General features: G+C 41.2%; 2 protein-coding genes across 4 annotated transcripts in view; one reads left to right on the plus strand and one right to left on the minus strand.

The window, feature by feature from the left end:
- Positions 1-4: 4 nt before the first annotated feature.
- On the plus strand, positions 5-1,038 carry LOC102203468 (39S ribosomal protein L2, mitochondrial-like; the record flags this gene model as incomplete). Its single annotated transcript, XM_005742475.1, has 5 exons — positions 5-72; positions 152-267; positions 349-459; positions 560-633; positions 716-1,038. Coding segments are annotated over 5 exons (579 nt in total), but the record flags the coding sequence as incomplete, so codon positions are not given.
- Positions 1,039-1,040: 2 nt separating this feature from the next.
- The window catches only part of LOC102211048 (phosphofurin acidic cluster sorting protein 2-like), a 51,379-nt gene continuing 26,114 nt past the window's right edge, over positions 1,041-26,305 (minus strand). Inside the window, exons 3-24 of one of the 3 annotated variants that reach the window (XM_005742406.2) lie at positions 21,718-21,807; positions 20,880-21,005; positions 19,070-19,232; positions 17,684-17,775; positions 17,424-17,504; positions 17,026-17,085; positions 15,521-15,672; positions 14,300-14,393; positions 13,345-13,428; positions 11,601-11,728; positions 11,308-11,440; positions 11,077-11,181; positions 10,714-10,820; positions 9,441-9,595; positions 9,246-9,356; positions 7,946-8,048; positions 5,656-5,698; positions 5,508-5,550; positions 5,161-5,299; positions 4,800-5,023; positions 3,947-4,060; positions 1,041-3,835 (exon numbers count right to left, since the gene is read on the minus strand). In XM_005742406.2, the coding sequence (XP_005742463.1) occupies positions 3,720-3,835; positions 3,947-4,060; positions 4,800-5,023; positions 5,161-5,299; positions 5,508-5,550; positions 5,656-5,698; positions 7,946-8,048; positions 9,246-9,356; positions 9,441-9,595; positions 10,714-10,820; positions 11,077-11,181; positions 11,308-11,440; positions 11,601-11,728; positions 13,345-13,428; positions 14,300-14,393; positions 15,521-15,672; positions 17,026-17,085; positions 17,424-17,504; positions 17,684-17,775; positions 19,070-19,232; positions 20,880-21,005; positions 21,718-21,807 (2,463 nt within the window). In that variant the 3' untranslated portion in view covers positions 1,041-3,719. Of the gene's footprint in view, positions 3,836-3,946; positions 4,061-4,799; positions 5,024-5,160; positions 5,300-5,507; positions 5,551-5,655; positions 5,699-6,586; positions 7,325-7,945; positions 8,049-9,245; positions 9,357-9,440; positions 9,596-10,713; positions 10,821-11,076; positions 11,182-11,307; positions 11,441-11,600; positions 11,768-13,344; positions 13,429-14,299; positions 14,394-15,520; positions 15,673-17,025; positions 17,086-17,423; positions 17,505-17,683; positions 17,776-19,069; positions 19,233-20,879; positions 21,006-21,717; positions 21,808-26,305 lie in introns of those variants that run through there. The other 2 variants (XM_013913203.1, XM_013913204.1) reach the window with 2 other exon arrangements.

Genomic DNA, 26,305 nt, shown 5'->3' on the forward strand with positions numbered 1-26,305 from the left:
ACGGTATGAAGCCAACAGAGAGGGCCTGCCTTTTGAGGAGAAGGTTGTTGAAGTGCGATACGACCCGTGCAGGTGAGACCACTTACTGCCCGGAGTCTAATGTGTACGCTCAAAGTACTGAAAACACTAAGCTGGGTTTGTCTGCGTGCAGGTCTGCTGATATCGCCCTGGTAGCTGGAGGTGAGCGAAAAAGATGGATCATTGCAACAGAGAACATGCAGGCTGGAGACATCATTAAAACATCTGGGGTTATTGGACGCATGGCAGGTACAGGATCCAGGTTTTTCAGTTGGAGGTTCGTCGGCCTTCGTAACCTGTATATCTAATGAGAATTGTTTAATTTTGCAGTTTCGGCCAATGAGGGAGATGCTTACCCGCTGGGGGCTCTTCCTGTGGGGACGCTGGTGAACAACCTGGAGTTACGACCTGGGAAGGGATCAGAGTATATCCGGGCTGCAGGTAACCTACTGTACTGTATCCCTCACTATGTAAGCTGCTGGAAGGCGAGGTTGCTCAGAAAAGCTACTAAAGTGAACGCTGTGTTTCATTTGGTTTTCAGGCACGAGCGGCGTTTTGCTTCGTAAAGTAAATGGAACGGCAATCGTTCAGCTTCCTTCAAAGCAGCAGGTTCAGGTGAGGTCATCTGGAATAGGATTACAGCCGCTGTTAAAGACGCGTTCAGTTTGGCTAAATGCTGTCTCGTAAACACACACAGGTGCTGGAGACTTGCATGGTCACAGTGGGACGCATCTCCAACGTCGACCACAATAAACGGATCATCGGCAAAGCCGGGCGCAATCGTTGGCTGGGCATCCGACCTTCCAGCGGCTTGTGGCAGAGGAAGGGAGGCTGGGCAGGGCGCAAGATTAAACCGCTGCCTCCGATGAAGGTCTACATCAACCTGCCCTCAGTCTCAGCGAGCTAACACGGCACATGTTGGACATGTTTAGCGGATTGTAGATTTTTTTCTTTGATCCCTTGGGATGAAATCTAACGTTGTTCTGAGAAATAAATCTAAATAAAGACGAGCCGTTTGTACAGAAGATTAAAAATTTTTATTAAACACAACTGCTTGTGAGAGCATGGAAAGAAACAATATAAAAATCCAAAACATATTTACATCTATAGTAAAACATGCAGAAGTAACCCATATTTTTATTTTTTTTAAAAATTTTTTTTTAGTGGTAAATTTAAAAATACTGTCATGTCATTTAAAATAGGGTTTGTGCAAAGACACTGGGTGGCATTTCAAGTAACCGGAGCAATGAGATGGCATGATGTAACTTTAGCTAGACCAGGAATAGAAGGATCAACGCTGATGATGCGTTCTTTTGTTTGCGGTGCTAAATCACGGTGGCAAAGTGAGCATGCCTGCTCATTGATCCAGCCTTGTTTAATGCCCCCATGCTACCTCTGGATTTTGGGCAAAAAAAAAAAAAAAGTCTTGAGGTTACATACATTGAAATACACTTGTTATTTAGTATATGAAAAGCTAACCCGCATGACAAATTCCCCTCACATAACTCTGCCGCTGTTAATACTTAATGCTGAAATATTTAAGGTTCGGTTTGCGCTCCTGACTTGAAAGAGGGTGAACTCTTCAAAAAGCAGGAGACGGAATAACTTGACTGTACAAGTCACAGGCAGACACGTGCGGTGGAAGCTGTAAAACAGACCTCAACATTTAGTGGCAAAAAGGTTACGTAACAAATGAGCCATGATGGGGTTTTCAGACCAAACATGGCAGTTAAAGCCATCAATGTAACACATCATCCCTATGGTTAAAAAAAGAAATCAAGAGCCTTCTCCTGACTACAGGTAGTGGTTTAAATTCCAAAAGTAACACCTAACACTTTACCTTGAGAACCAAAGTATGTCCCAATTTGAGCTACAATGTGTGTAAACCCATATGAAAGTGCATCAGGGAAATGTATATGAGGAAAACATACCTAATAGTGTTTGCATTGTACTTCATAGTTATGAGTTCTGGAAATATATTTGGCATTTATGTCAAGAAATAAAGGTATACTATTTGTGCTTTCAATTTAGTGGAAGAGGGAGGGGAGTTTGTGATTCACAATAGTATTATCTTGTACATGTTTATATACAATACAAAAAAAAAAGCCAGCCTATCAAAGCTTGTTAAGTCTTCACTTTATAAAAAGCAACAACCTCATAGAGAAGGCCCTTTGTCCAAAGGTTTCCTATTGCAAAAGTTTCACGTAACACTACTCAGGAAGTACCATCGAACATAGAGCACACCTACACAGACACACGGGGGGGGGCAGTGACTTGGACGTCAGGCAAGACTCCATACACTTGTAATCATATTTCCAAAGCGAGTCAGCACTTGGCTGTCCCCTCCCTCCGAGTCAGACGGACTCGTTTGTAATATTCCCTCCAAAGCCTTATGCAATGCTGAACCCTTTCAGTAACGTGCACATCCAACCACAGTGAAGCTGCAGATTACACAATTGTAATCGCTTAGAAATGTTTAGATTTGGCTAAATGTGGAGCGCTAACTGGTGAATTTGTCTCAGAAATCTCAATACTGATCTCCGCAGGGACCACAAACACATCACATATACAATTTGAGTTTTCACTTTGACATACTATGAAGTTAGGCCTGGCCAAGATACTCCTGGACTGGACTGTTAAAAAAATAAAAGGACTCGACTTTGGCACATCACTGCACAGTCTAGTTTTTGCTAAGTTACTGCAGGTCTGTGACAGATCTGCTCAGGTAAAGCTGAACACAGGGGCGACCACGTTTAACCACAGAAATGCTGAAATTCCACCTGGAAGGTCGAATTATGTAAAGGCGGAAAGTATAAAAAACAGCACAACAGCTCATGCAATCGCAACTAAATTTGGCATTTCAGCTGTGGGGAAATAAGTAGTTACCCTGCTTCTAAGTGGCTGTTACTGTACAGTTTGCATGTACACCAACAGCAAAGGGAAAACATCTGCATTAATAATAATGAACTGATCTGATATTCTGCTTACACGTAACAAATGTGTCATAGCTACATTCATTATAGCTACCTTCAAATACATTGCTCGACTTGGGTTTTTTTTTTTTTTGACCTGCTTTAGGTATACAGTGTGCTTCAAAGCAACGAGGCAAAGAACATTCTGTTCCTTCCTATAAAAGCTTTACCTTTCTGAGAAAGTAAAGGGACGAGTAAGAAAACTGAGCAGTGAGTTAAAAGGATTCCATCTAGATTCACAGCAATATTCCAACTTTCAACAACGAAACACAAACACGGTCTCCAACAACCTCACGCACGCCACTGCACATCACCATCACACTCCTCCGTTGTCTATAGAGTAACAATAAATGTAGGATTTCACAGAAATAATAAAATGTTAACAAAAACAAAGTGCAAACACAGCTGCCATTATCGAAATGTGGCAAATTGTCAAAAAACCTCAAAATACCTCCGAGGCGGTAGCGCAAATATTACAAATTAGTACTTGTTCTGTTTTGTAGTGTGTAAAAAAGAAAAAAAAGAAAAGAAAACAACAGCAACACCCAACAACATCAAAAACATCAACATGAAATTTTGTCTTGAACGTGTGAGTCTGTGAGTCAGTAAGATTTCCACAGGAAAACTATTACTGCCGGGAGGAACGAGGAGGATGTCGGTTTTTCTTCTAATTTTCTGCAGCCTCTCGCTGAGTCTGGAGGAGCCGAGAGATTCTGGTGGCGGCCGGGGTCACACGGGCTTTGTGTAACCGAAGATTCCCACCGGGAAGTGCTTGACATGCGTTGGCCACTGGGCAGCGAGCTGGAAAAACTTGACGTCATTCCACTCCACTCCGTCAATAGTTACTAAGGGCAGAAAAGACAGAGCTAAATGCACGAGAAAAACATGATGGCTACGCTGTATTATGAACACAAGGTGGCAGTGGAGCTCCAACAGTGGAGGCTCTCAGCTCTCACCTCTCAGCATCGTGTGCTGGTGCTTGGCTGTGCAGATCAACCTGCTGATACCATCAATCACTTGGCTCTTAGAGTCCAGCTCTTTTTCCTTCGGCTTCTTGCTGAGAAAAATCACTGGGAAGGGAGAAAGAAGCAAAGTCATATACAAAAGAGCGAAAAAAAAAAACTTTAATAATGAGAAATCCACAAAGTTTGGTTTCACAGGTCATGGAGGATGCTGCTGCATTACTTTCACAGAGCCTGCTGGGAGAAGCCTCATAAACTGCCTCAAGCAATGTCGCCTGAGTCAGCATCAGAGAGCGCTGAACACTACAACATTTGGACCTCTGTAGCCTGCTTCACATCTCTGCTGGAAACCACAAACTTGATTTGACATCAGCTCCTCCTGGTACAACACACCCAAATAAAGCTACGTTCAGCTGCTCCCTTATTTCCCAAGAGTTCGCCACAGTGGATGTGTCCACATGTTTCACTTGGCATAAATTTCAGTCCAGATGCCCTTCTTGACAAAACCCTCCCATTTATCTGGGCTTGTGACCCCCTGAGGCTGATTTGTGTTTCCTCCTTGAACCGCCAATCTTTTTGTGTACAGCACATGTGAGTCTGACTCAATATAATTGTATTTTCAGTAATCAAGGCTATAATTTGGAGAAAGAAATAGAAAATGTGGAATAAATGAGGTAATCTATCTGGTTCTGCCTGCTTTGTTTTTTTTTTACTGTTCATTGTAACTACAACAAGAGAGTGGAGACTAAAATTTCAAAGAGTGGAGAAAAATAAGCAAATAAAACCAAAAATACAAATTTGAAAAAGATTTTTTAGTAACTTCTATGTGCAACTCCTCCAAGTGTACCTTTTTTGTTCTTCTCCTTAGTAACAACAGTCATAGCCATGCTGGGTGGAGGAGTGAGTTCTCCACCGCAGGGAAGGCGGCTGACTTGTAGTGAACGGAAGTTACTCTTCAGGGTGTTCTTCAGTCCTATGTCTCTCTTCTCGCCCTCTTTCTTCTTCTCTGGGCCTTGCCATGTCCAGTAGTCCACTTGCAGCCCCATCACCTCACTGCCCGAACATGGAGAGCTACAAAAGGAAACAAACATGGCTTTGCTTTGGTTTGTTTGTGGTTTGTTCATTTCCACATCCGTTTACCCTGAAAGCTACAGTGATGTGGGCAATTATGAGTAGTTGTTTTAATAAGAGACGTGGGCTTTTCATACCCAGCTCCAGACAGGGTGGTGGACACAGAGGGGGACTGTGGGGGCGTGCCCCCGATCTCCTTTCCATACGGACCGGCCGATGGAGGCGTCGGGGAGGACAAGATGCTTGTGTTGCCTCCCATGGCATCATCTGAGTCCACTGCAGATTTAGGGGTGAAAAAAATCACTGTAAGTGAAAACTGTACCTAAAAAATATTTAATGCTTTCCAGATTATGCCAACTCTTCCTATAACTGAATTAAGTAGAAAAATAGTGCTTCTCTCTTTATTTTCCTGGTCAGTATCCTGTGAGTAAAATCCCAATGACACTAAACTGATAACACATCTTTAAAAATGTGCTTTTCTTACCTGAGGTCGAGAGGCTTTGTTCCACAATCCCAACTTTCACTACCTGTAAGAAAAATAAGAGCCAGTGTTAAAGAAAATATTCAATATAGAATGAATTAAAAAAAAAAGTGCAGGACATGTTTGCATGGTAAACAAATGTGTTTCTTACCCCAATAAATGGCACAAATTTCTGACAGGAGTCCTCATCAGGGCTGTGAAAAAGAGCGAGAACAAAAAGAATCTGTGAGTTTGACCAACGGTGGGTCTGAAACACTTTCAACACTCCAGAGGTGCACATGAACACTCAATGGTCCTGGAGGGCAGATGGCTGTGGCATGGCCTGCACCATGTCCCATCACAGCGGAAATGGCACATGACTGGCTTGGGTGGAATGGGATCATCTCGGGGAGTCACGATACAATGAGATGAATGAGAGGACCTGCTCCTTACAACCAGAAGAAGACGGGGAGGTTGGGTCTCTCTTGTCAACCAGGACGATAACAACAAGTGTCTGCTTTTAAATACACGACTGTTTTGGATCTGTGCAGTAACTGTGTGGCTGCTTTATGTCCAAGATTACATGCTTATCCAAACAAACAAAAAACAGGATGACAGTCAACATCCCGTAAAGTTTGAGGCACGCTCAGGCCCACGATCAGAGTGCAAACGGTTAGCACCATAGTTCTGCAAGTGTCCAACAGTGACACTTTTAAAACAAGTCACTGATTCTTCCTTAGTCTTTAATGAGCTTACAAAAATAGTCTGCTGCAACATCAAACAACACAAGAAGCACTGCTGGTACCCACTCCCATACGCATATGCAGGACAACACTTCCCAAACATTTTAATGCCTTGCTTCATTACACAGAATTCCAGTAACATTATCGCACAACTACATCAGGACTGAACTGCACCACCTCTTTACTGTGTGTCAGGTCATTCACAAGATCCTAATAAAAAACATCTTATAAAATATGGACATGCTAAATCTACTTGCACTATTAAAACTTGAGTGTGTCAACTCGTAAAGACTTTACCCACGTATTATTTCTAAAAAACATCTGCCCGACAGAAAGCAACTCGACTGTAAGTATCTGAGCAGCACTGTGAGCTGTAACAAACTTCCAAAAATAACAATTACAAAATAATCTTAACTGTCAAGCTTTTGCATACAGGCTTTGCTTGTATGCGTTTTGTGTTGTGCACACAAAACACACACAAAACGCATTTGTCAGTAGTTAGTATCATTCATGCAATTCAGAACACTAGCAGTGTTATTAAGAGTTCAGTTTTAGTTTTTCGAATGGGAATGTAATTTAACTTATACTGTGTTGTCTCTGTTCACATCATCAGCATTTTTGGTACATTTAATAGATTTTAAAAGATAATCTGAAAATGTTGTGAAACAGTGTTTAGGTGACAAAACAGCTGATCTTGTGACTGATATGGAGTTCTTTTGGTCCTGCAGTAACAGTTGCATCTATAATAAAACAAGGAGCGGTTTTAAGTGTGGCATCATATATACATATATACTGTTAGATATTGTAAGTCAGCAAACCATCCACGCTGTGAATATTTATTTTAAGGTTGTTAGGCAAATCGTCACAGCAACAACACGGAGGACAAAGTAAGAATCAAAGTCATACCAAACCAAAGACACACGCTGGGACAGAGTGCCAAGTGAAGTTACAGTGAGTATCGAAAGTGAAAAGGGAAATGTTAAGACACAGCAAGAGGAGCTCAAGCCAAATGGAGAAGGGAAAATAGGGAAGGGGGGGAAACGAAACACGAGTTGAATTAGATACCTGATGTAAAAATCAAAATACAAACTTCTTTTCCTTGAATGCAAATCAAAAAGGGGGGAAAGGGGAGGAGAAGGAATGCAACAGCGTTAAAACTGTGTTGTATTTAGTACCTTCTGACCAATAGGAAGCCACTCTCACAAAGAAGGGGGAAGGGTTTGGTCAAATCTCAGAAAGAAAACAAGCAAATGCACAGAGAAATGCAGTGGACTGTCTCTGTCTGCAGATGTGACTGTGAGACACCTAGACTGGACTTTTTAACATTTTTATCAAATCTTACAAAACCTACAAGTCCTGCTTTCATTCAAGTCAAAATAAACAGAAGTGAGTTTAGTGTGGAAACTGAGCTGACGCTCGCTTTGTGTGTTTAATGCATGTTCTTGCAGCTGCATGCTTACATGCACATTCATCTAATTATGTTCCTCATGCAGTTTTAGCTGATATTCACTACAAGTGCTAGTTTATGATGGGCTGTCAATGCAACATTAGTTCAATGATTCATTTTTTGGAAACAGAAGAAAATTAACATCAGAACTACCAGTTACGAATAACTGCAACACAGACTTGCTTAGAGCACAAAAAAAGCACAGATGCATGCTCAAGTACAGAAAACATTGGATGAATAAGCCACGACTTCAATAAGCACGGTCACTTTACCTCTTCTGCTTGTAGGTGAGCATGGCTTCTGAGATGGGAAACTGGTGGGACACGTTGGCACCGGCCAGATACTGAATGATTCGTCCTGCTACATCTATGTTGTCTTCAGGGAGCAAAGAGATAGATTGTTAACAACAAGCCTCTCCTGTTTTATGTCTTGCTAACAAGCTGACATTTGATGCAAATGGTAATTTTCACATAGAGCGGTGTGCTAGGGGACTGTGCATTCATCATTCACATTCCACTGAATTAAGGAGATGGGGGCTGCTGAGTGTAAAATGTCATTAAAATGTGGGTGAAGTCGACCGTGTGACACACGGGATAAATTATATGTCAAACAAAATGCATGTGGGGGTCGCTCGTATCCTGGGGCGCAATTTTTTTTGGCAACTTGAAATATAGACTTGAGTTTTAATCAATTCATTTTGACCTGTAGCTTCTCGGCACTTAATCGACTGAGAACACTCAAAGTCGGTCCTATTACAAACTGCCTTCAGTGTCGGGATCACACCTTATGTTAAGAATAAAAGACCTCTGCTCTAGATCTTTTTTGTTTTTTGGTTCAACCCAACTGCTTTGAGATGATTTAACACCATGTGTAACATTGTGACTCTTGCACCTTTTGGGGATTAAAGGGAGGGAATTAATAGGTGAGGATGGGTGAAGATTATCAGGCATGTTTGGGCAGAACAAGTGATAATGGAGGAGTTGGATTGGAATAGAGGCTTAAGCATGGATTTATGTGAGCCATTTTATGTAACATTCTCACATAGTGAGAGTGTAAAAAAAATATATTCAAGGCTTAAAGTTAACAAGAAAATCCTAAAATAAACATCAAACACGCAAATGTCTTCGATTTGGCTGCCTGGATTAATCCTACGGATTCCTACTTTATTGTTTCAGACTAATTAGCTACAACTGGCACACAGCTGGGAGGTTTAAAGCTAAAATCGTTGGAGATGTTGGAAAAAGTTGAAACAAACAAACCCAAAAAGGTTATGATGATGTGCCTTTTCAAAAACAACAACCTCTGTTTTTAATATTACAATGTGTTAGAAGCTTCGGGGTAAAAATGAGAATAAGACTTCTGACAGTCTGGCGGTCTTCTTAATCAGCAGCAGGCAGTTTAAAGGATGACGGAATAATGCCATGATCTCAAACAGGATGTAGCTGTCTTTTGCAATTGGAAGAAATCTCTTTCTCCAATTCATCAGCCCCTGACCTCTGCTCCCACCCAATTTCTTTCCCTTTCAAGTTGGCTGCACATAAGAAATGCAGACACCAGGGCTGCGTGTCCTACCTGAGGCGGGCCGTTCTGTCCTGCAGAACAGCTCCCTCCACGCAGTGTCCATAAAGATGCTGTTGAACCGGCTGTCAAAAGAAGCCACGTGCTTTGCCAGGGGATGAGAGCCTGTGGAGAGGATTTTTATATATAAAACAAATGCTAAAAGTACAGAATATGCCTGTATGGATTTCGTATAAATCAATGAATTACCAATGGGGATCACCAAGAAGCGTATGTAACTCAGCCAGTCAGGAGTCTTGTTGGCTAGCTGCTCCACAAAAAACCTCAGGATGGTGCTGAGGTAACTCTGGTCGCCCGCTACCGCCACCTTCATCGTCGGTGGTGTCTGTGCATTACAGTTACAGCTGCAAGGGATTAAAAAATGGAGACAACAGATGAGTAATTAAGAGGAAGACTAAGATCCAACTTCTTAGAAATATGGGTCAGAGCATGAGTGTGAGAGAAGTGACAGAAGTCTGAAGCAGAGATTTATTTCTCAATAAGATCCGTCTGGTTTAAAACCGGTCTTACCTTTTTGGGAAGCCAAAATACGTCATAGGCTATAATTTATTAGGTACTTGCAAGTATCTACAAGCCTTTCTAGAGCAAATGGCGCAACATTTTTTAGATCCTACTCCTACAATAATAAACCAAAGACCAATTCCATCTTTAAGTTAAACGACAAAAAAAAGAAAGAAGAATAAATTCAGTTTAGCCAGGAAAAATTCATCAAAAGAGTCTTAAACCCGCAAATAATTTCAAGTTTCACAAAGCTCTTTCTAAAGCAGCAAGCAAACCATAAAAGTACGGTACTTACATGCTGTAACATATAATGGATCAGCTTAAAGAATTTCTAGGTAATGTCAAGAGAGATTAAAGCAGAAGAGAATGTTGATACATTTGGTATTAAAAAGACAAGAAAGTTGTGTTTACTCCAAGTGACAACATCTCAGAAAACAATCATTCTGTTAGCGGTGGCACAGCACTGAGCAAGCACGTTAACATTAGCGACATGCGCGGCTCTGCGTGACGTTGCCCCAGCTGGAGTAAATGCATTGACTGAGGAGCAGGTGTCTAAAGCGCTAAAAAGTTGCAGTTCAGCTGAATAAGGGAGAAAAACATGTTTGACAGAAGCAGTACAGCAAACCGAGAGAGCCTCGTCTCCCACTGACATGACATCCTGAGGAGATGACAGCCGAGCAGGTGGATCCAGGAAACGGAGAAGGCAGCTGAACTTAAGCTTTTCATGAGGAAACGGCCATATTTTGATAGAATGGGTTCACGCACAGTGAGCGCTTTAGCAGCATGAGCAATACCACCCTGGAATTATCTAGTGAGTAGCCATCAAACACATATAGTTCGGTGAAGATTGGCTCAAGATAATGAGATAAAAAAATAAATAAATAAACAATAAAAATCACGCCATCTGATGGGCTGTGTCATTCAGCCAATGTGTGTGTATGTATGCATGTATGTGACTCACAATCTCTGGATGCGAGTAACGATGGTGTTGAAGGCAGCCTGAACATCTGCAGCAGAGCAGGTTGACACAATGGGCTGGCTCTGTTCATGGAGCAACTCGGCTACATACTGCACAGAAACACACATGAGAGGGACACGATGAGTTAATGGATATACCAGAGGCAGGGTTGGAAAAAAGAAAAAAAAATGCTACTCGGAAGCACACACACATTTTTTTTTTGTATTTTCCTCTTTTTGCAACACTGTAATGTGTGCATGGGTAAAAATAAGCCCTGTTCTGCATGATCCGTGTGGTTCTATCGCATGTATGAACAAATGAAGGTAAAGGAATTCATGATTCAATGCTACTTATAGAAAAACAGACCTGTCCTTGCCACTCTGTAGTGTTGATGAGAATGATGCTCTCTGGTAAGCGTTCGTCAGAGATGAGAATCTGGTTTAGTTGGTCATAGACGGACTTCCTCGGAACCTTTGACACAAATTAGGAGCGCAAAGTATGACAATGACACAAGTCAGCACATTTCCACTGGACTGAAAAGAAAAAAAAAAGTGTAAAGAACAGAGTCTGATGCTCGATCCTGGATGCGTTGTCTACCTGCGCTATGAGTCTTGAGTCTGGGGAGCACTCAGACTCCATGCTGCTGGTCCTGTCGCTTTGGGCCTTGGAATTCTGCCTGTCTTTCATGGAGGTGCTGCGAGGTCGTCTCTGCAGCTTGTTTTCCACTTTACTGAGGCGACAACAAGCGAAGAATAAAATATATGACAGTCAGGAAGAAAAAAAAGAACCCAATGATCCGGTTTATAAGAAAAGCAAATTAACAATTAAAGCAGACACACATTAGATCTATACTGAATGCTTATTCCCAGATGTAGTCATCAGCACTTTACCTGGGAGACATGTGGTTTTGGGACTCAGTCTTGCAGAGCTTGCCAACGGAGCAGGGCACCCGTTCAATGTTAACATCCCAGCTGCTCACCTCCCCAGGCCCTGGCCCACTGTCGTCAGTCTCTGGCTCCTGAACCAAAAGGGGGGGAGCAAAGATGAGCCAAGAGGGCTGTAAGAGGACAACGCTAATGTTTATCAAACACAGGCACTGCAGGTTTGCAAATGTTCAAGACAATCAATTTGAGAGAGAAAATCTAACTCAGTCATACCACAAGATTAGTGGAAAACAAAAAATAAAGTGCAAATAACACAAGTGCATTTAACGTCACGTCTTTTTCAACATTTCAAAACTGTATAAAACAATATGACAGTTCATTTCTATTAACAACGAATATTAGCTGGAGTCATGCATTAATAATAAATTAACCAGGGCTCCATGATCCCAGGCCTATGGAAAATAACAGCTAATTTGTCTCTTCTGTAAGTTACAGAGCTCAGTTAAAATACTTAAAAGACTGAAAAACAAGACCAAAAAAAATAATTTAAAAATCCAGAAGAAAGATGCAAAAGTACGTTTCAACCTGCAGGGCTGAGTCCAGCCATTTGTCACATTACAATTTGGTTGAAACAGAGCTTTTTCCCAGCAGCCGTTGCAACGTGAAGAGAGCAGGTAAGCATGTGTTGCTAATTAAAGCTTTGTTTATCAACTGTTTCATGTCAAATCGGCTGCTGTCAGAAAAAAGCTCCATATGCACTCCATGGGCCAATGAGCTTCCCAGCAACGGTCTCCTGGCAACCAAAATTTTCACCTAACGTTTTATTTGTGTCTACAGTAACGCTTTTCTATGTGTCTGCATAGTAAAGCACACAATTAGAAAGTACTTCAAAGTTTGGATCAAACCACACATTAAAGGTGAGTGTCAAAATGTCCAACATACAGTCAAACATATCATTCCTGCATACACACTTCCATATGCACATTAAAAGATCAAGACCTTTAAAAATGAATATTTCCAATTTTGAATTTTTCTTTTTTAAACACTTGCAGGTATTGCATGGCATCTCCAATTCAAACTGCATCAGTTTCTCTTTCTGTGGTTTTGTGTGCAGCCCTCCTGCTGCCAAGACGAGAGTTGAAAGAGCAGAGGTGGAGGGTGAGGAGCTAGAAAGATACTGGCTTGGTGAATAACTGAGCTCATTTTTTTGAGGTTTGAGATAATGGTGTAAGCCGACCATGACATACGAGATAAAAAAGTCATGGTCTCTTAGCAGGTGGCTGAGGAAACACTGCTCCTGCAGCTTAGATATTCAGTTTGAACTCACTCAGTGGATTGGGGTGGTGAGTGGCTCAGAGGGGCGGCTGGAGCTCGATGAACAAGGTTAGACCGACCCAACAGCACAAGAACAAAAACAAACACAAACACCCCTCTTTCCATCCTCATCAGTCAAGATTTATCCAGCATGAAGCTGCCTTGCCTGCTCTGCTGATCCATAATGGATGACTATGCTGTTTAGTTTGCATGCCCTCGCACGCTCCCTCCCCTCTTTTCTTTTTCCCGGAAAACAACTAAGACCCACGGGAGCAAAAGGGCACTCAAGTGGAGAGGGTAGGGGGTTGGAAAAGAAAAATGTGAGAAAGGGATGCTCAAGGGTATTAAGTAAAAAAAAAAAAAAAAGAAAGAAAGAAAGAAAGAAAGAAGGGGGATAAAAAAACAAAAAAAATTTATGACTGTTCCAAAAACATACCCCAATGGTTGTGTCTGTGACGCTGTCATCCTGATATCGCCCCCCTTGAACTTTACATCTGTCCACAGTGAGAAAGTCTCCACTCTGGGGGATAAAACACACATGCCAACACATTAGATCATTTTAACCATGAAGCTCACCTTTCTGGTGAAAATAAAAGCTCCAAATGGAAGTGCTCATATCATAATTAATGAAATGCAAGATTTGTAACCGACCAGTTTCACAGGGTAAGTATATATAAATACCTCACCTACAGTGCCTGTACATTTCACTACTGCTTGGTGTAATATATATAAACCCCAGAAGTGCAAGAGGCACATTCCTGTTTTTAATTCTCGTCTTGTTTGAACGACTCTTGTAAAGTGTGATTTATTTAAATATTAGATTAAATAGTTTACATTCTGGCAGCAAGACATGTTTATGCAGTTCGACTAGAATGTAGTAGCCTGAATTGCTCTGGGCCATTTTATTACACGCCAAAATGGATTCCCTGATATTTATAAACACCTCTCGCTCTCTCGCCATCACACTCAACGTGTCTCTCTTGTTGTTCAGATGGGCCATAAATTTCTGAGTAGGAGTTCAGGATTGCTCCATCCAATCTTCTCTCTGAGAAATGGGAGCATATTTGTGTGCAGTGATGGTGGTGAAAAGGTCATTTTGTGTCAGACCCTATAAATTCTGAAGGACAGCAGGACCCAGTCCTTTTCTGCCAGGGTCCACATGGCGGACATGCTAAGAATATCTTCTCTCTAGTATCCTTGGGAATCCCTGAACCACAATATGAACAGAGGGCTGCCAGGAATTTAAACACTGGGGCAATACAGGGGAAAGTCTTTTACGTAACACTGTTTATAAGGACGTCTAAAATAACTGCGAGGCAGAACTTTATAGATAAACAGTGCAACTCAAAGGCAAAGGGGTCTGTTCATAGAGTTCGTGCTAATCAACTCACAGGGCATGACATCTCTCTCTGCTGACTTTTTTGGCTGTGGATGCTTCCAATTTCTGTCTGCGAGCTGGAGTGAGACATCCCTTCAAAAAACGGCCTAGAAGCAAGAGCAAATATTTGAATTAGACAAGAACAAACAGTTTAAGTAGGGGAAGCCTTCGGATTGATCGAAACGTTTGCTTTAAGATGTAGTAAAATGGGCATCAAAGTAAGAAAAAAACATTTTTGAACGAATAAAACAAAATTCATATTGCTCTTGTCCATACTACAGGTGTCAAACAATTACAGTGTAGTTTAGAAAACTATGAACCTTCAAAGCTACGTGCAGTCAATAGTCCGAAAGCCTAAAGCATATAATCAATAACATATAAATTGTCAATCTGTTGATGTCAAACCGTCCCTGTAAAAATCGACATATATATATATATATATATTGATGTAGCTTCCAGTTCACAGTTCAAGCCTCACCCCTTTGTTCTTCATACAGCCTGCAGAGGGCAACTTCTCCGGTTACCAAAAGGCATCCAATTGCATACAAGTCAAATGGGAAACAATGCTACTTCTCACTTTATTTCTGAACTCAAGCACTTCCCTTATGAGTTTATGGTCTTGGATGTAGCTTAAAGGCTTATTTTATACAGCATAAATACTAAAGCAGCATATGACTTAGGATGTGGCAGGTCAGTACCACATGAGCGAGCAGTACTCTCATGTTCCCAGCCAAATCCTTGGAGATGGTGAACATATCTGTTCATAAATAGGGATGATCTCCATGACTGGGCATCATAAAGGACACTGCAGCAGGACAATGACCCTAAACACTGCAGTAAATCTACAACAGAACAGCTTCAAACAAAATCTGCTTTTCAGAGTGACCCATTCAGAGCTACTGAAACTACTACTACGTGGAATGACCTAGAGAGAGTCACTCATCCTAGAAATATATTACTGAACTGAAAACAGGTTGCAGAAGAAGAATGCTGGTCTGACCTACAGACACAAAGTATCTGTCATGGTTACTGCTGCTAAAGGTGAAGAATAAGTTCAAGATCAAATCACAGTATAAAAATGAATGGGCGCTTTTTCCCGACAATGTATATGCGTACTTTTCGATCATTATTTAACATTCGTAATTTTAAAATGTAACAGTTCACCCTATAACCACATACAAACTTTCAACTATAAACATTTTATCTGGAAAAAAAATATGAAAGACAGACATACTTGAGTTTGGGCTTAGGAGTGCTCAGGACACTCTCATTGTCCTCCATCTCTGGCCCACTGTCACTCTGATTATACACCTCTAGACTGTCATAGAGTAAGTCCAGATCCTCCTCAACCTCCTGTGTCTGGTCTACTGGGTCAGAGTCCAGGACCTGCCACACAGGATAGACACATCATCAGTATCCTGTAATCAAGGATTTGTAATTATGGCCATGGATTAAATAAGGGCAGGGTGTTACTGGGCGCTGTGCATAAACTAATCACTTTCACAGCTGGAGTAATGGAGCTTCAAGAATGAATGAGAATAGTGAAAGCTGTAAAACAAAAATCTGTATGTAATATATATACAGTCCTGCCTTAGTTCAAAGAAGAGATAATAAAAAGTGAGCGTTAGCGAAGTGCTAAGATGCTGAGCCTTGCTCTACCAGCTGCACAGTGGAGATGTATATCATAGGAACTACACACAGCCAGGCTTGTGGACTAATCAGGTGATTAATGCCACTCCATAAGTGCAGGAGCTGGCAGGGAGCAGACAAACACAGTCTGTCCCCTCTCCTCCTCCCGGCTATGTATTTATAGAGCCGCAGCCACAAGACGGAGATTAGCGACAGGGAACGTGATAAAAGATCATCGGGCCACCTGGAGCTTCCAGAACCATCCAACAACCCCCCCCCACCACACACACTGGCAAAAATGCTGGTGAAAGCAGCACTAGGTTAAATATCTCAGACAGAACTTTTTAGATCTTGATCACATATAAACGAATCCCCATTCAGTCTGAAAACCCACATAACTTGTTTTTATGAATAGGATTTTTCGAAACATGCTCGCTGATATAGTTATTGGATTGCTTGCAACACAAGGAGGAAGAAAGATGAGAAACAAGGCATGTTCCAGGTTTTTCCTATAGATTTCTTACAGTTCAAGGATAATATTTTCATCCAAAGGGCTTAACACAGATTATGCACTAATGGACATGTAGGGGTTGCTGCATACAATTTGTCAATGTCCTGCTGATGACCTGATTACAAGGCATTATGCTGAGAGACATTTATTCATAACAAGAGTGCAAATCTAAATAATACATTTTGTATTGCATTAAGTAGTAAAAAATAAGATGGTTAATGGATTCGAGATATAAATCGCTGCTAATGGAAATGTGCATCTGTGAGGAGAAATGTAATGCAGCGTAATGATGCTTGTAACCCTGTTGTGGCAGTGATTTCTCTACTGGTGATTGCCCTCTAGTCAGGAGCACATTAGCAGTGATGTAACAGAATGCTGCTTAGACAGTCAATACTGAGATTATTCCGTCCTGCCTCGAGGGTAATTTACTAAAAGCAAGTTTCACAGCTGACCTCCAGAAGATTTCATAAGAGAAGGACAGAAATTCCTGGGGGCACAGCGAGGAGGATGCTGTATCCCTCATTTGCTTTGACATTGAACATGTTCTTATGCGGTGTCAGTTCAAACAAATGCAATTACCTTTTTTTTTTGCAACTCACCTCATCGGTCACCTTGAACCTCTTCAGCAAGGCCACAAATTTCTGCTTAAAGTTAGGTTGCTGCAACAGAAAAACAGAAAAAAAAACCCACATGCAGTTACGAGAGAAGGATTAACAGAATAGAAGGATACCAAGTCACAGTTAAATAAGCACGATAGCTCCACTCCAGGTAACTGTTCACTGGATTACATATTCAGAGCTGTTCTATGTAAAGGCCATTTTAGCCACTTCACTGGGTTCATTTACACGTCTGTCCACATTGTCTTAATGGCCTGAACAAGGAACAGTGTGTGCTTTCCCTTAAAAGCTTGTAGAGAAGCAAACACAGGTTTTAAGCTATTCACAAAGTGACTGCTGAGCATGGAAAACTGCATACAGTGGAAAAGAAAGCTACTAACCCTAGTCATGGAAGTGGTTCGGATCATTTTCCTGCGGGCCTTCTTGGGCTTCCTGACCTCGTCGTCTTCATCGTAAAGATCCTGAAATAGAGAAATTATTCAAATCAATTTCTCTTAGATTTTTATAAACAAAGAAAAAAAAACCCTCTCTACTTCCTGAATAACATTTGATGTAGACTTCTTTTGTTTATATGGGAGATTTTATTTCTTGGTGTATGTACTATACATTTGTCTGGATCTAAACATTCTCTGGCACGAACCTGGCCGTGAACTGCGTCATCACTGGCTTCTTGCTCTGACGAATAGCTGTCGTCATCGTCCTCAGAATAGTTATCCATATCTGGGGAGCGGTCTGAGGTAGCCCAACCCCACACACACACACACACACACACACACACACACACACACACACACACACACACACACACACACACACACACTGAGATATAAGTCTAGAGGAATATATCTAGGCTAACATTAGCAGCATTACACCAAAAAGGTTAAAATTTAAAGTTTTGAAAAGACACATCTTTTCTAAAAGTTTAAAAGACAGAGATACAAAGTGTGAAACAATAATCCAAGATGACTGCAATATCTAATAAAACAATGGTTCTGGTTCTAAAAATTGTTCTGGTCAGGAATTTATTAAGTGAAACCTCCTAAACTTAATGTTTAACATGGTTTTCTTCACTAAATATTCTTCTTACCCTGCCAGTGCAAAGCACAATGTCTTACACATACCAAACTGCATAATACTAATAAGATGTAAATCAGGCTGTTATTAAATGTTTAGTCCATTTTTCACACATATCAGGGTGAGGCCAAAGGCAGTTTTACATTTTGTGTGGGGAAGGTTGTTCAATTTTCTGCCTAATGTTCTTCTGTTTGTTAATAGTAGACTGTTTCGGCTACAGGACAAGAATAATGGGCAAAATATATGAGAATACAAAAATGCACGGAAAAGCTCTTTTTGTTTAGTTTTCAGGTCTAATGGTAAATAAATTCCGTGCCATCTGAACTGGACATCATTTTAAAGAGGCAGTTTGTTAAAGAGGCAAATCAGGTGATGGAATATCTTTACTTTTTATTTTTTTGGTAAATGTTAATGCAGACTTCCTTTTGCACGTCAAACATCCTGTTCTGCGTTCCTAGGTGGGATGGATGCTATTAAAGATCACTGCAGAGGAGAGAAAGGCAAACATCTTTTCTTCCCTCAGAGTGACACCAGTTTAATACTTGGTGCATGAGCTCATCTGTTATGTTAGAGCGGCCTCCCTAATAACATCCAGAACAGCGACAGATCAGCACAGCGGGATAAAAGCACGGAGTCCGAATAGGGCCCAGTATTTCTCCTCAGTCCAGAATTAGAGTTGTGTAAGGTAATAGGCCCTACATCTGTTCAACTCTCAAATCAACATTACAACCATAGCTGAAGAGAATAACATATCCTTGGCCACAGCACAGCCTGGGATTAATAGAGTTTATTCTGTCCTCAGTTGGGAAATAGGAGCCATGTGGAAGGAGGGAAGAAAGAGGCCTGAGTAGGGTGAGCTGGCTAAAATTACAAGCAGAACTTGGCTGGGCAGCATGGGTGCAGGCCTGTCTAACAGACCCAACACAGGCAGGTGAGAGATTGCTGTGCCCACCTGAGGTTTTGGTCTTGCGGCCAGCCTGGCCGCTACCATCCTCGTGGTCGATGGGCTGGCTGGAAAGAGAGTACACGCTGATCTCCGCCACACGCACTGGCGCCTCCTTTACGTTGCTATGGAGACCCAGAATCTGTCCTCCGTCTGTTGGGTGTTGCATCACCTGGACATAGTTCAACATTGAGGCCAGGAATAAGTTTTTAGAATCCATTCAAATGACAGGCTGAAAATTGAGGTATAAACCCCCACTTTAGTCCTTTTTTATCCCTCACTGAAAAGTTCCTTATACCTTTCTTTTTTTAACGTTTTTGCTGAGACTTCATGACTTCGATACTTGCTATGTATATCAATCTTTTGGAGCTACGCTGGAGCAGGAGGGATCAAATATTTAAAATACAAACATTTTTCGCAGCAGACAATCAGGATGGAAGAATTTGTCTCTTTACAGAGCAGATAACGATCCCACAGAGATCAAAATGGCTTCTGCCACACTGCTTTACACCAACTGACTACAAGCAGACAGCTATGCTACCTCTAAATAAATCTTCATTAGCACAAAAACTGAATGTCTAGAGGAGCCAAGCCAATTTGTGCATATCACCCAGACAAACAGAATAACACAGTTTACATAAACTGTTTTGAATCAGATGAGAAGGAATGAGCTTTCGTTCCGAGCTCCATCTGTGGGGTGCTTTCAATATTTCACTTGATGAATTGCTGTACAGAGAGTGGGCTCATTTTGCTCAAACGCTGACAGGGGTGCACTTTGAATGTTCCATTCAAAGTCCAATAAGCGACTTCCTCCTACACAATGCTTCGATAGTTTCAGAATGAGGGCACAAGAGGGTTTACGCCACAGCAGATGACAACGCAATTACCCAACAGCATCCAATAATGGCCTATCTAGCTTTATTCATAGAGGTCTGGGAGTTGCTTCATTGCAGCAAGCACCAACAGCACAACAGCTGAGTGGTATTTTAAAATACAATAATGCATTAGTCTGTCCATCAATTGCCGTCCTGGGGCTCCTGCTGGAAAATAACTTTGGAGAGGCACATCAGCAGCTGTAATGAGAACTGTCACCTTTTTCTTTCTACAGATAAATGTAGAACTCAATAATTATGTCTAAACCTAATGGCAGTCTTGAAGACGCCCCCCACCACCACCACCACCAAAAAAAACAAAACAAACAAACACCCCAACCATGGAGCACACTCGGCTTTGTACAGTTTTGAGGGGATGACAGTTATTGATCAGTGATCTTTGCTTGTTTGCAGAGAGTGAATACAGTGGAACGACTGCAGCAAAGTTTCAACGTCTGATATCAACACTGATAACAGAAAAACAAATACGGCCGTTTTGAAAGTCAAATATAGCAGTTTGATGGCCGAAGATACGTGCAGGATCCAGCTGAGCTCTGTACTCACATTAAAGGACTGCAATCAAGACAAAAAAATATTCCACTTCAAACAAACATCCAGCTCTCACTCAGGTGTTTCTGCACAGCATGCCTGACTGCACTGTTTTTATACAAGTGCATATGAAGGCAGATCCAGATGGTTCATAATCTCATACGGCAATATGTGTGATGACTGAGTCATCTGAGGAAAAAAAAACGTGCATCACAGGAGGGCCTCTCTCTCTGGCAACCAAGACATGATAAACAGAAGCAAATAGCCATGTCAATCACTGTGAAAGAAGAATGCCATCGCAGGCTCCAAGCAAAATGAAATGTTCCTCAAGAACAGCTTACAATGAAACAAAAGTAAGTGAGTGAAATAGCTGCCTTAGTTAAGGCATTGTGCAGTACCTCTGCCATATTGATAACTCCCACAGCCAAAGTCTTGTAGCCCAGGATGGTTCGGTTCTTGTAACGTTTCCTCCTCTGCAGCATAATCTGCAGCCTATTGGCATCCCGCTTCAGAAAATGGGGGTACTGAAAATAAGACAAATCAAGTAAGACAAGCAAAATAATAAATTCATTATGTCCTGTAAAACGTAAGAGCTTTTGCTGCATACTTATAAAATAAAACAGTTCTGACTGTTTTTACTTCCAGGCAGTATTTTATCCTGATCTGACAAATGTTTAGATGCCCCACAGATAACTGCCATCAAACGCAGTATATACTGTGGCAACAGGCATATTATTAGTCATCAGATACATCTGGTATTTTACCAACCACTGTGCTCCTTGGACTGCCATTGAAGAATTAAAATTTTCACAACTAGAGCCCATAAATGCATTTATGAGAAAAATGTGTCACTTTTTTTCTCAACCTTTTAGGATGTACTCGCCTCCCTCGGAAGTCACACTGTCCCAGATCTTTACATGTCATCTCCATCTTACCAGCATCAAGCCTTCACTCAACATCACTGTAATTTCACCCAGTTCTTACTCTTCTGAACTTGTGCATTTTTATCTTTTATACAACTTTATAAAACTCGTTCACTTAATTTTTTCACCTCTATAAATTGCATTCTACTATTGCAGTCTACAAATGCCTTAAAAATGGCAACAAGAACAACACAGGAGATGCTGCACAACTTCAATCTATAAATGGGGTAGACAACAGATTCCACACGCTCTTGCTCCTCAAGTAACCGCCATATTTGTGTGAGAATTCACAATATAATGTCAGAGCGCTTGCCTGCAGTGAGAATGTGAGCTCCAGATCTGTCTCCATCAGTCCACTGGGTGGGAGGACATACTCGTTTGATCTCAGAAGACGCTTAGAACCCTGTAGGAGACAAAGCAAAGCAAAATGTCACAAAAATGCTAGACAAAAACTCATCACACCCAGGGACTTCCAGGAGTGACTTACTCTTACTTGAAAACACCATAAGCCTGTTCTAAAAATAAAAATGACAGTGTTTGCTGTTGAAACTGGGAACTGTTACACTCCCAAGGCCTCTTGCGGCGCGACTGTCTGTTCTGTGTTGCGGGGGATCCTTTCCGGAGCTGAGAGAAATTGGTGGAAATTTGAAACACCTGGTCAGTGTTCGGCACAGCTATTTAAACACTGCTTTCCTGTGGACATGTGCTGGGGGCTTTGCCTCGCAGCCCTTCTTCATTGCTTAAAACCACAGCTAGAGTTACAGTCGTGGCCGGTGAGACGATCACAACTGGGATGTTCCAATGTGACACTGGGAAGGACTAGTGGTCCAATCCCGGCTCAAAAAATATATATCAGGTAATGCTGACAACAGACTGATCAAAACCATTCAATTTGTTTTTTGTTTGCAGCCACACATTAGAAGCAGTGCACAAGTTCCTAGCAGGAGAGCTAACAGCATGTAGGAGGCAACAGCTTTTCTTTATTTGTTTGCATAGTTTATGATCAACAGCAGTTATGTGAGTTGATAAAAGCTCTGTTGATGACGGCGACGTCTTTTCTGTCTGTTTTGCTGTCAGTGTTTAACTTGTTTGGAAGGCTTTGTTTTTTCTGTAACATGACATGTCCTCAACTTGACTGTTGCTTTACGGCTACACTACATAAGTAATGCACATGTGAAGTCGTGCACCCACAGTGAAACTGCGAGGATACAGAATTGGAACTAGTAAGACCATAAATGAACCGAAATGAGACTTCTGCAAATAAATTAGGTGAAGGACCACAGTGTTTTATTTTAACACCGGTATTGGACAGGTACTTGGTACTGGCAGATATCCAATACCAAGGCTGAAAGCGCTTGTTTGCTTTTCATCAGGGCAAACAAATAACAGTTAAAAAAAAGAAAAGAATCACAGACATGAAATCATTAGATGCTACTTGGTTGATAAATTGACTAAAAATCCTTGACACAAAAATCAATGAAGTAAAAAAAACAAAAAAAAATCCCAACAAATCACATATTTTTTGTGTTTTTTCTTAACCGGTTATCAATGCAGACAACAGTGAGTGAGTGTGCATACCCTATTTTAGTACCAGCCTCCTTCACATTCACACATTTATGCAGATTCGCGCCTTGTGGTAGCCTAGTACAAACAGTCCTCAACTCCTTTGCTTCTACTAGGATAAGTTAAATAGCTTGTGCTAATATATTTATTAAAACAGTAACTCTCTAATCAAAAGCCTGCTATACTCAACATATTGGAAACAGCTGTGAGTATTCTTAATCATACTTTGAGTGCGATCTCTAGTTCACGCAGAACTAAGAGCATAACACTAAGAAAGTTATTAGTATAAATACATTCACACAGCTATTGTATTACACTTTTTACTTCCACTGATATTCAAGCTACTACTCAAAACCAAAATTAGCTTCATTACCTAATGCTTTCTATTCTTGTAGAGAATTGTCTGTTAAGCCGGTTGAGAAAGTCTCATCACCTAAGCTAGTACTGGGTTCTGGCACAATGATATGGTGACCTAACATTCTCGGGGGATTTAAATGGCACAGGCTGAACGCCGCCTCTTCCCTAAGTGTAACTGTAAAGACAGCAACACACAGCGTGTCCTCAGATGACCTGTCTCAGCCCTCAGCAGTTCCTTAGATTTCTGTGATATGCCTTGGATTAAAGCCTCTCGTGTTTCTTGCCAAATTACAGATTTCCACAACTAAGCGTCTTTTTCTCCCTCTTATAAACTTAAAAGTGGGAACTAAAGTGTGATTATGAGGAAATAAACAGCATGTCAAGCCTTTGGCTCCTGATGTTTTGCCAGAGTAGCAGTGCTGTGTCATCCCATTGACAGCTACAAAAATGTCATGAACACTCAAAGCTTAGTTCAGGTATGTGCTCTATCTGATGATAGAATTAAATAAGACTTGGTGAGCACTATGGAGTAGTGAGGATATCCAGTGTCTCTCTTAATACCCAGGAGAGAAACTCATGGAATAGTCCCACGCAGTGGGTACGACATTGGATCTGACTGTTGCAAGAGCTGCCAAATCATGTAACAGATACCAAATAAAATAGTTGAATGTGTGCTGAGGAATCATCACAAGACACCAGAGGGGTCACTTTACACTGCAATATACTTCAGATGAGATGGCTTGTAAAATCTTGTTCTAAGTGATAATGCGTGGATCTGTCTGTATGTCCTTGTGATTAAGTGGCTTCCTTTTCAAGACATTCTTTGGCAAATTGTACAAATTAAGCTAAACCAGACCTAGCTTTGTCACAGATTCTATTTGCAGCTTTTAAGCATAAAACTTATAGGCACTGTAGACGCTGAAGTAGTTTGCAGCTGATTGTAAAGCAGGTGAAATGACAATTAGCACCTCCGGATCTGATACCACTGCCCTTAGTTACAAAAGGGTGGAATGCCTGCCATATGTTGGGAAAGAGTAGTTGCCTCAAGTCAAGTAGTAAAAGTAATTCACGAGTTTTGTTCACAAGTGGGAAAGAATAGAGTAAGAGACTGACAGAGGGATCTGCAGGTGCTGTAACAGTGAAGATAGAGCTGAGCCCAAAACTCACAGTTTAACAGATGAACTATGGAAACATCCTCTCACATAGTCACAACCTGTTAGTAGTGAGAAAGTACCAAGGTTTTAGTACAAGCAGCAGTAACTAGGTTTCTACAAAGAACCTACTTTGACTGTTTCCCTGGCAACCCAGGAAAAAAAAGAGTAATTAGATGATCGGACTGTTCGTTCATCGTTTTAAAGTTTTAGCAATATAATGGTGCAGATATGTATCACCACAACACACACATGCATACACACATATATTGCATTATACACACTTAAAGCCTTTTGCTATGTTTCTAGTACTGAGCAATCATGTGAAAATAAAGGGTAATAAACTATTTTTCTATGACACAATGTGGGATGGCAGTAGGAAAATCACTTATGTAAGTGTTTAACATATTTAATATGACATTGCCCCGGGGTACAAGAACTCTTTTTCTTTTTTAGCTTTATAAAATAATTGTTAAGCACTCCACTGTGTCCACATCCAGAACTGGTTTAAGTACTTCTATGTCTTTAAAACTCAAATCAGCAAGAACACAATGCAATGTTCTAGCTTAACTCACAAAAGGTGATAGAGAACAATGTGCATTTAAAAAGCAGAAGGTGAGACACAAAACTTTAAAGGACTGAGGGTTTAAGGATGTTAACCGTTGCTGACTCTTAACAATCATTCATTTCTTTTTCTATCTAACCTAATGGCACGATATGCTCCAGAGAGGAACGTGCTGCCAGTGCCTCGACAGTACCTGCAGCTTTTGTTAAGTATGGATATATTTATATAAAACATTAAGGTCAAATCTCTGTCCAAGTCTGACCTTGTCACCAACTTGAGCTCTATAAAGAGGCCTTATATGCACCCTCATGCTTACTGGCTAGTACAATGAATCAAGGCACAAAAGCAGAACACTCTGAAACTGCATGACATGCATTAACAATACAGAGCCTTGGCAAGGAAAGCTTGTACTGAATGTCCTTTGGCCCTCCCTTTCTCTCATCCTCGCTCCCCTGCTGCACACTTTGACTGTCTTTCTGGGGCCAGATGGGCTATGTTACAGACCTTCTCCCAAGCTTTACAAGCCTGTGAAAACAAGTTCAACTATACAGTCTCAAGGTTTCCTTTTTAGACATTTTCAATTCCCTTAATTGGACCCCCACCCCCCCATCCCTTTTTTTGTTGCAGTAATGAGAAGGATTAAGGGTAGGGATGAGAGCTCAATGTGAAATTGTATTAAATAGATTTTAAAGGTTTTGAGGCCAACACAGTGTAAGTCAAACATGCACAAACACATAACTGGATCATATCTAAGTATACTGCAAATGGAAGTGCTTTGGACAACAACTTGCACTAAAATGAGAATTGAATGATGTTCTCCTATCATAATCCAGATGACACTGAGGCCTGCCCACAGCCTCAGTCAATTGTACACAAAAGACAGGAAAAAATTTGGGATCATGGAGTACATACATAGAAGCAACATATGGAAAAATATGTATTACACGTAGCTACTTGAAAAGAGCCAGAAAAAAAACAAAACAACTTTTTGCAGACTAAAATGCAACGTCATCATTCTTTCTGCTTCAGTTTAAGCAGACGATCCAAATGATTAGTCTTTACATGAGCTCTGTGCGTGCATGCAGACCACTTAACCTAATGAGGCCCAGAGAAAGAATAGAGAAGGCCACGGACCATGCTGCAGAGACAACCCGATGACATGCAGTAATGAAGCTTTGTCATTTACTGACTGAAAACAAAGCCGTTCCTTTCCTCTGTCATCCTCCCCGACTGTCTCTTTTATACCCTCAATGTCTCTGTTCTCT

The sequence above is a fragment of the Pundamilia nyererei genome, unplaced genomic scaffold (assembly GCF_000239375.1).
Source record: "Pundamilia nyererei isolate P.nyererei 1_Seehausen unplaced genomic scaffold, PunNye1.0 scaffold00120, whole genome shotgun sequence".
In the NCBI taxonomy this organism is placed as follows: Eukaryota; Metazoa; Chordata; class Actinopteri; order Cichliformes; family Cichlidae; genus Pundamilia; species Pundamilia nyererei.